The 10,279-nt window shown below is 42.8% G+C and overlaps 1 protein-coding gene across 1 annotated transcript in view; it reads right to left on the reverse strand.

The window, feature by feature from the left end:
* Nucleotides 1-10,279, reverse strand: part of ATP6V1C2 (ATPase H+ transporting V1 subunit C2) — an 18,926-nt gene that overhangs the window by 5,067 nt on the left and 3,580 nt on the right. The window contains exons 3-5 of the mRNA XM_005420291.2: nt 6,038-6,123; nt 1,862-1,956; nt 1,074-1,165 (exon numbers count right to left, since the gene is read on the reverse strand). Of these exons, the coding sequence (XP_005420348.1) occupies nt 1,074-1,165; nt 1,862-1,956; nt 6,038-6,123 (273 nt within the window). The remainder of the gene's footprint in view (nt 1-1,073; nt 1,166-1,861; nt 1,957-6,037; nt 6,124-10,279) is intronic.

Consider the following 10,279-nt stretch of genomic DNA (forward strand, 5'->3'; position numbering starts at 1 on the left):
ATGCACAGGTGGGACCTGCAGAAGGTCTCCAAGAGGTCTCCACACACTAAGCCCACCTGATCACATTAATTCCTAGGACATGTAGATAGCCAGGGCTGGCTGTATGTGGCTGGAAAGCACTAGGTGTGAGGAGGAGCTGCCCTCCCTGTCACTGGGCAGGAGTGAAGAAGGACCTAAACTAGTTTTGGGTTTGAGGTTCACTGGGCCAGTCTAAATATTAACTAACTGGCTGGTAATTTATTTGACGTTTGTTCAACCCAAGCTATCTGGCACTGGCGGACACCAGAGTTGACAGCATTTAAAGATGGATGGAATGATGACAAGGAAGATTGTCCCTGGCCATGAGGTCTCCATTCTTCTCCCTCCTCACATTGCTGGAGCCCTGGCCAGCAGGCCGCCAGCCTGGCTGCCTGCAGTGTCAGGCTGCCACCTGTGCCCAATCCTGTGTTGGGTGAGGGCTTCCACAGCATCATCTAAGTTGTTTTAAATTTACTACTTACTGGATTTTACCATTCTCCCCAGTGATATCCTAGAAAAAAACCCAGGTATCAGCACTGACATAGGCAAAGACCATAATTAGATGAAGACAGAAGACAGAACATTTGGGAAGCCTGAACAGTGCGTTACCTGAACCAACAGAAGGAAAAAAAAACAAAAATATAAGTGGGATGCTGGTGAGGTGCAGTATCAAGCAAGACAGAGCTGTTTCCTTTGGGAGCTTTGCAAATTCTGTTCAGAACATAGGGCACAGCTCCATGTGGCAAAGGAATCCACCAGTTGGCACAGCTCATCTTATTTCTGACTCCCTGAAGTCCCATCAGAGCAAAACAGTTGACTTTTTCCAAGACTGCCTGCTCACACTGTCAATAAAATCCTGTTAGGAACTTCAGTCTCCCTGAGCTGATTTTGAGATATGCTGACCACACCAGCTACCACCTGTTCTCACTGGGTCTCTAAATGCTCAGCATGTTCTAAAGCTGGAAAAGTTGTTCCCACCAGAACACAGCAATAGGTGTGAGCACACACTGCTCACATTTCAGCCAGCAACAGCACTCCCAGTGCAAAATACTTACATCGTTTTCTTCTCCAGGCTTTGCAAATTTCCTTTGATGTTGTTGTACGCAGCTGATCGGGTCTTCAGGTCTGCTTCTATTTGAGTCACTTGCTAAAACAAAGTGAAAAAAGGGAATCAATGCAGTGCTTGAGGCCTTGTTGTCACCTCTGTCTCACAACTACCACCTTAACACAGAGACACAGCTGCCAGCTCCCCTAAAACCACCCGCCTGTGGCCAAGAGAGAGCCAGGGTCAGAGCTCCCCTGGGGCAAAGGCCTCTGCAGGAAGTAGGGTTCAGTCAACTGTTGCTGTTGGCGTGCTAGAGCTGTACCTAAGGGGCAAGTTATTGGTTTTATTTGTTACCTACATTGAACAACAACACATCATGCCTTTCTGAATGAACTGACAGTGCAAATAATTCATTCAGCCTGAAGGCTTTTGATTTAATGTCAGACTAACAATTTCATGAAAAACACCTCTGAAGTGGAGAATAATATGGCAGTATATAAAAAAAAAGAAAATTACAATGGAGGGGATTAAAGTGAAGAAAACATATCAATGTACTCTAATGAATCTGATAAAGGACCATATACTTACAGACTGGATAGATTTCAATATATGTGTCATTACTATTGCAGTAGAAATTAAAATAATATCAACTGCTTCAGCACAAAGTGTGTGCTTCTGAGCTTGTTCCTGCCCAAACCAAAGGCAAAGGCTCCTCTCCCACCATGAGGGGAGGGATCACAACCAGTCAAAAGACATGCTTCCCCATGCTGACATTTTAAAATCTGGAGTACAATTTACCTTTGCTAATGCTTCTGATATATTCTTCAGCGGCTGCTTTATGGGGTATTTGGCCATGTCCCACTCAAACCGTGTCAGGTAGCTAATGAGGTCAACTGAAAATACAAAGAGATGCATGAAAGCAGATAGTGTACCAGATGACAGGGCAAGCTTTGGGGAGTAGTCCCCAGCTATAGCTTAGGCATAGCTCTGATTAACTTTAGGGCATTAACCAGAAGCCCACTTCTCAATTCTTACAGAGATTTGATCTAGATCAAATATGCACAGATCCTATGCCAAATCAAATCAACTTCCTAAACATCCCCAAAAGTTAAACTAAAAATCTTTTTTGCATTACACCTAACAGTACAGAGAAAGTGTAAAATTATCTGTATCAGTGGGACACAGCAGTGTACAGGTACTCTTCTTCACAGTAAAAACAGTTTTGTGTAATCTCAATCTAGATTTCTGCAGTATGCCTGAATTTAATCCCAGCAACAGCTATCAGAAAAATACTTTGTGCCCAGGATCAGCAGTAATATTCAGGGTTGCTGAGAGCCTGATCAAAGGTACTAAGACCATAGCAGATGTCACTTCTCTGTGATTCAGTCAAGTGCTCACTAGAAATCAAACAAATGCAGGTGCCATGAGGAATTCCTCATTGACTTTGCACACAGAGGTCCCCATTTCACACAAAGCTAGAGGCTATTTATAGAATAGATAAATCCAGTCACAGCATCCAAGAAAAGAAATTCACAGCAAGGACCTGTGCATGCAACCCCCAAAACAAAGCACCCTTGAACCACAGGGACCCACAGCATCTTTGCAGAATGAAAGGGAAATGAACACATACAACACCCAGCTCCTAGAATAAGGTTTTCCTGTTTCACTGTTTGAAGATCAAGGGCTCTTAATGTTAGAAAACATTAAGGCTTACATTATGGACCAAATAAAGAATTCTCCTCCAGCAGCTCATGAGATCAAACAGCTCTTTGTCTGAGTCCTGAGAGCCTTTGGATGCTGAACTCACCACTACAGAGTGTTCTTGCAGACCTTTCTAGGATGGGGTAAAGTCATGCATCCTGCCACAACAAGAAGGGCTGGGACTGCCCCCCCAGAAAGTTAGGGAGACAAGAGGAAAGCAGCAGGCAGGGTCTCAAGGTCTAGACAAGGAGGCCAGAAGCATGTCACCTAAAGGGTGGGCTTCCTTCCAGACCAGGAGGGTAGATATGGAGAATGTCTGGGAAGTTGCTCTAAGGTGATAGGGAGCAAAACAAGCTCAAGGTGCCAAGTAAAAGAACATGCATGCTGGGGCACTTCAGTGTTCTTTGCTGCCTTGTTCAGAGAGTGAATTCAGTCCCACAGAAAGGTCTGAGCACAATTTCTTATGGGCTGGACTTTGAGGTTTAGGGGAAAACTTTTTTGAACCAAGATGCATGAGAAGGAATGTGAAAAACTGTGTAATTGCCATACTACCAGGCTGAGGGTACTCTGCAGTCTTATGTGATACTGAATACCCTTGGCAGGAGAGAACTATCCTTTCCATGGGCTTCTCTCACCCCACAACAGAGTCAGCTTACCCTATTAGATTTCCAAAGCATGGAAAATCTTATGTTAGGAGAAATAGGCTTCTTAGCAAGAGATAAACTAACTGCCTGGAAGGCAGAGAGCACTTGCCATGGCAGTGTTCTCCCCCTCTTGCAAAACCACAATGTGTCAATGTCCCCCACATTCAATGGTCAAGAGTCATAGGGCAAATATCTAACCCTTCCTGCTAATATCCCATCAGGAATGAGCAAATTTTCCTGCACAGGGAGGGTGTAGAAAAGGGGCAAAACTGCAGAAGACTGGGAGAGCTATGACACAGCTGCTGCATGCACAGCTCTCTGCTGATGCTTGCTCATGATCTCTGTGGGGAAGACAGACACGTCAAAAATACTTCAGCAACAAAGTTCACACAGCATTTTCAGCAGGGGGTACACAACACAAGGATTTCACCCTGCTGTCTCTCTTCTAAGCTCATGTGCTTAGGCTTTGCAGACACAGGCTCTTTAAAAACAGACACTGACCGATTTATAGCTGATGAGATATAAAAGTTCCCCGAAGAACCTCACATGTCCTTTCTATCCTCACATTCCTTAAATCTCAGCAGCATCCAAATATTGGGCAGTTGAGCACTGCATGAGTTCTCAGCCCAGTTTTTCAAGCTCACTCCCGAGTGAGCTTGCCAATGCTAGCTGGCACTGGTGTAGGTGAGTTAAGCAGCCTGATCCTGGGGATGGAACAAACTACTGTGAACACACTAGCACAGCTGTGTTTAAAATGCCAAGCAGCCCCAGCACCCTGATGCTCCTGGAATGGCATCCCTCATTTATGGAACCTGTTGAGTCGCTTCTAAAAGGCTTCACACAGCTGCCCAGCCAGGAGAGATGATTCCTACCAGCTCACAGCTGCCCAGGGAATCCACAGCCTGCATGCCTCGTAATCTAACTTACATACCAGCTCTAAAACACAATGTTAAATACTTCCTCTCTAAAACACTCAATTCTTCAAAATTGTTATGCTTCCCATTTTGCTTTGTTTTGGGCTCACTATAAGGAATGGCTCCACCACTTACCAATTTTTAAAATTCATTTAGGTTTAACATTTCCATAAATGGAAGAGAATTTGGTACGAATCTTTGAAGGACAGCTTTACTTACTTTTCAAGAAAGGTTGTTTATGCTGTTAGGATATATTAGAACTTCCTATATTACACAAGTACACATTTCCCTCTATAAGAGGAAAATTTGCATGTGGCTGCTTTCAGCTGTTACCCACTGGAAAGTTGAGTGTGTGTGTGTGTGTGCAAGTTCATGTAACTAAAAGTGCTGTATTTTTTTACTATTTTGCATTTTTGTTCCTAAAAATCTAGCAAAATAACTTTTTAGACACATAGCCACTACCAAACTGCTATTGGGGTTATACACAAGTGAGCTAAAGCCAGTGTTACTTAAAACCATCTTGGGATGGTCAAATAGTATGAAACAGGACTGTGCAACAAGAAATCATGTCTTATAATTTTGTTTCTGATTTCACAGCCTCAAGAAAGTCTTCAACTTTATAGTTCTTTTACTAATCAGAAAGGGAAGGAGGAAGAATTGGTCCAGGAAAGTTCCTGATGCTTATGAAGACTGACACTGGAATATATTAGGGGAATCCTCATATACTAAAGCTGACTTCATTTTTTAAGACGCAGTCAGTAATCTTAAAAAGGCTAACGCCCTAGTTCAATATGATTTGTTTGAATGACCAAACTCAGACAGAGGAAATCAGTAAGACATGCAAGTAATTTCCCTATCCTTCTAATAGAACACATGCAGAGCTGATAGGGAAAAAAAATGGTGTAAAAAGGGGAAACAAAGGAAATTAACGAAACCTGTTGTTTCTCAAGTCATAGGGATATCGTGATCAAGCTACGAGGTTGTTACTTGAGAAATCCATCGTAACCTGATCACTGTACCTCTACAACCAGATCAAGACTTGTGTCTAGCACTAATATACACAAATGCATGCATGTAACAACACCACAACCATCAGTCCTCAACATACTTTGGAGACATTTCATTTTATCCTTTAGCCCTGAAACACAGTAAATGGGATTATTGCATTTCTCGAACAGTTGCACCCATCAAGCATCAGTTTTATATAATTCAAGGACATTTCTAAAAGATCTTCCTCCCCATCCTTTATTAATACAGGTCTGAAGTACAACATTGCAGACAAAGGGAGATGGAGTGTATGCTCTTAGTTTATCCAAAAGCATCATGCTGTAAGTCTGTAACCAGCATGCATACCACATCCAATTTTGTTGTATTTTTCCAGAATAGCGGGGAAATGCAAATTACTGACAGATCACTGACAGTTGTCGCACAACCATACAGAATGCGATTCAGGTGCCCTTAAGAAATCAAGTCCAGGCAGGGCACAGGAGTGTGCTAAGTCATGTTAGGAGTGAACAAGGATGTCTCTTACTTTCATCTTCACTCCAAAGTTAGCTTCTGCTGAGAAAAATGGGAGCAGGCTAGACACGTTCTTATAAAATGTTGCTGATGGTTGTCCTTTCTGAAGTGTGAGGGTTTCAATTCCACATATTCATATTCTGAAGCAAGCAAAAGCAGCATCAATGCATTTAAACCCCCACATTCCCAGCACCTACCTCCATTGGCCAGAAGATTTTCCTGGACTTTGTCTTTTGAGTCCTCCATAACTTCTCCTATGTACTGGGCTATTTTCTTTATTACGCTGAAGTGTAACAAAAGAAACTTTGTTAATGAAGAAACAAAACTATTAAAAAACAGTTTCACAGTGATCTAATAAACACAGAAATGCCCAAACAAAACATTTCTGAAGCAAGGCAGGTTAATTTGCAATTCAAATGATAATAAAAAATCTAGGACACAATGCAGAACTAAATGTTTGGGTAGAATTACCTCTAAATACACTGATCTCTGCAAAAACATCGGTAATGTCATTTTGCCTGTGTTCTGGACTTACAGAATATCAAGATTCAGTCTTCTGTACACTCATTTTATGCATAGCAGAAACCAAAAGACAAGAAACCAAGAAACTCATGTTTAAAACCCCCAAGGCAAAGGAGGCTACATATAGACCCTGACTAAAGATCTGTTCTATAGCATGCTAAAGAAATCCTTAGGGCTCGCTGAGAAAAGGTTCTCAGAAAATACTCAGGGGAAAATAGCAGTGTTATCTTGCTTGATGGGGAATTTCTTTCTTATTCCTTTTCTTTGCAGGACTCCTTCACTCTTCTCTTTCAGCATGGTGGACAAGACACTCCTTTAAGGTGTAGGCGAGCTAGATTCAAATCCTTCTGCCCAGTCCAGAGTAGTGATTTATACAGAGACCCTCCTAGAGAACACAATCTCCACTGTACCATGTAGGGGCATAGAACATAAGTAAATAAAGGTAGTATAGAAAGTAATCTTACCCCCTAAAGAGTTGCAGCTGAGCCAATTACTAAGGATTAGAAGCAGGCCTGATGTTAACAGGCCACAGCTGTAGCCAATCAGAAGCGTGTTATAAAAGAGTGGATTGGTTGGTTGAGGGGATCTGGAGTCATTTGGTTGCTATGAGGATGAGGAAGAGTCAGTGCCTGGAGGAGCTGCCTACAAGAAACATCAAGGAGGTACAAAACTCTGGCAATATGGAACCCTTGCAATGTAATGATAAGTAGAACTCTTGCACTGTAATGACAATAATGGTGACCCTGACGTGATTTGAGAAAAAGGACTCAAATACTGAATTATATGACCCTGTGGATTTGGGATGACCCTGTGGATTCAGGGAAACAGGATTTGACTATATAATCCTGTGGGTTCAGGGAAACAGGATTCGACTATATAACACTGTGGATTTGGAGAAAAGGACTTGAATACTAAACTATTGGTAAAATATATCAATTGCAGCTATTAGTGTTTGTTAAATATGAGTGTAAAAGATTTTGAAGATAAGTACTTTGTAAACTAGGAAAAGCTGCAAAACTGAACCAACATTCAGAAATATATATATTTGTACTATGTTGTCTGAACATTTGTATAACTCTTAGTTCTAAATGAAATATATGAATGTGTCATAATGTTAATTTATTTGAGTATGTCTTTCTAGAAATGCTGCAACTCTGTAATTAAAAGAAAAAGGGGGAATTGTAGGGGGATAGAATATAAGTAAATAAAGGTAGTATAGAAAGTAATCTTACCCCCTAAAGAGTTGCAGCTGAGCCAATTATTAAGGATTAGGAGCAGGCCTGATGTTAACAGGCCATGCCTGTAGCCAATCAGAAGAGTGTTATAGAAGAGTGGATTGGTTGGTTGAGGGGAACTGGAGTCAGTTGGCTGCTGTGGGGACAAGGAAGAGTCAGTGCCTAGAGGAGCTGCCTACAAGAAACATCAAGGAGGTATGAAGCTCTAGTAATATGGAACTCTTGCAAGGTAATGACAATAGAACTCTTGCACTATAATGACAACAGTGCCACTTATTCTTTGCTCAATTTAAGAAATGGATTAATCAAGTCCCTCTAGCAGTAGTCCCCCTGTCTCTAGTCAAAGTACCTGTCTCATACAGGATGCAAGACTTTCTGGTTGTGTAAGTATCCTTCTGCACTCAAAAATATTCATAGAATTTGGCCTGCAGTTCCCTAACTGTCCTAGGTTGACTACACTTTGTATAGAACCCAGAAGCTACATGGTTACTGCCTGACCATTAAATTGGCAGAGACACAAAGCGGACATAACCCTTGGCCTTGTGACAGGGAGTGTAACAGCAGGCTTCATTTCTGCTTCCTTTCTCTTTCTTTCCTTACTAAGAGGAGACTACTACAGCTGCAGATGAGCTGGAGACTGAAAAGGCATCTACAATGTTTGGACATTGTGTTATGTGGTTGGACGATGTGGTGGTGTGACCAATCCTATGGTTTTCAAGAGCAGAAAAGGGACTTTGGGAAAGGTATACATACCAGGAAAGTGTCAGAAAAGAGGATTTTTCTTTCATGTGCTGCAAAGCAGTTGCATTTATCTTTGTTACTGTGAAGAAACTTAGAGTTTTGGGAAAGGTTTTGCAGTCCTATGATAGCTAGGAAGAGTCTGAGATTGCTGATGCTGCCAAGAATGTGGTGCTCAAAATTTGTGCTGTTTGGGGTCAATTCATTCTGAAGAAGAGAAGATCTTGTGGCTTCAATATATAAAGGGCTCCTGTAAGAAAGTTGGACAGAGGCTTTTTACCAGTGCCTATAGTGACAGGACAAGAGGCAACAGTTTTAAACTAAGAGAAGATTTAGACTGGACATAAAGAAATTCTTTACTATGAGGGTGATGAGGCACTGGCACAGGTTGCCCAGGAAGTTATGGATGCCCGGCCCCTGGAAGCATTCAATGCCAGGTTGGATAGGGGTTTGAGCAACCTAGTTTAATGAAAGGTTTTCCTGCCTATGGCAGGGAGTTGGAACCAGAGGATCTTTAAAGTAGTCTTTCAACTCAAATCATTCTTTCCATGACCCTGGACAGATGCAGTTCAGAGTGCCTGTAGGAGGAATCTACCACTATGCTCCAGTTCACCTCCCTTTCTCAGAGCTGCTGCAGTGTTTCACCACCTGACTGCAGCCCTATAGGGACCTGGCTGAGGGTTGTTAGGGTACAGCACATGTTGCCCACACTCAGGCTGTGGGGGGGTTGAGGGATCCAGGCAAAGCTTCCCTGACAATTGCAACCTTACCAAGCACTTCTGCAAATTTCAGCTTGTACATAGAGCCAGGTTTTGTCTCCTTCACAATGCTTAAAGAGCCCAAAGAACATGTAACAAGACAGCAGTTGGTAAAATGAGCATAGCAGAGGTTAAAGGCATTATGGAGAAAGCAGTTCACAGGGACATGTATAAACCAGGAGCTTCTCCAAAGGGCCTGAGCTGCTTTCATGACTCTTGAGTGCATCTGGTGGCTGACTGACAGGTGGGAAACAGCTCTGGCCTCTCTCCATGGATGCAGAGTGGGGGACAGGTGTGTGTTCTCATGCACCTGACAGTCCTACCTGCCCAGGCAAGGCTTGGCTCCCTTCCCACCCACATATCCCGTGGTCCCTGCAGCAGGATACAGCCACACTGTGTGGAATACACTGTGCCAGAGGAATGTTCTCCAGTTCTGCCTTAGCCTCTGTGCCTTGCATTGCATCCTGTGAAAGCAAGTGGTATTCACTCACCCAGTATACTTCCCATGCAAAGACAAAACCTCTATCCCCTCCACACCACTGATGTCTGGAGCAAATGACAGGAATTAGACCCCTGGAGGAGCCCCACTGACTACACTGACATCCAACATTGGACAGTTTTCACAGCCAAGTATCAGATCTCTGCCTTTAGATAAGATGAATCCCATCTTGAGAAATATCATGATCAAATGATTCATTATTAAAAGAGAATTTCAGCAAAATGGCTTCAAGAAGTAGGAATAAACATCTGTAAAGGGAGTAACTCCATTTAACCTACTATTATGTCTTGAGACTCTGATGTTTTGCTGCTGCAATGTCTTTAGCTTCCAAAAAAAAAAGTGTAACACTCTTTAAATGATACTGAGAAAGAAAGGGTGCCATCCACCAGGCCGCCAAAACACTGCAGGGAGCAGAAGTCCTGTAATCTGAGGCCACTCCCAGGTATGCCACTGACCTAGGACCAGAGAGAACCCCTGGGTAAGAGTGACCCAGGAAGCTGTCAGCTTTTGAGAGAGCTCCATGCTACCACAGGATGACATGGAAAAACACTCCTCCTCCCTGTGTAAATAAATAATAAAAGTATGTGGAAACAATAGCTCCTGCAAACTCTTGCCCCTTCTCTGCTGTCCTGGCAGGAGGCAGTGCTGACAGGTTTGCGCTGCCTGGCTTTACTGCAGCTGTGTTTA

Source organism: Geospiza fortis, unplaced genomic scaffold (assembly GCF_000277835.1).
Source record: "Geospiza fortis unplaced genomic scaffold, GeoFor_1.0 scaffold81, whole genome shotgun sequence".
Taxonomy (NCBI): domain Eukaryota; kingdom Metazoa; phylum Chordata; class Aves; order Passeriformes; family Thraupidae; genus Geospiza; species Geospiza fortis.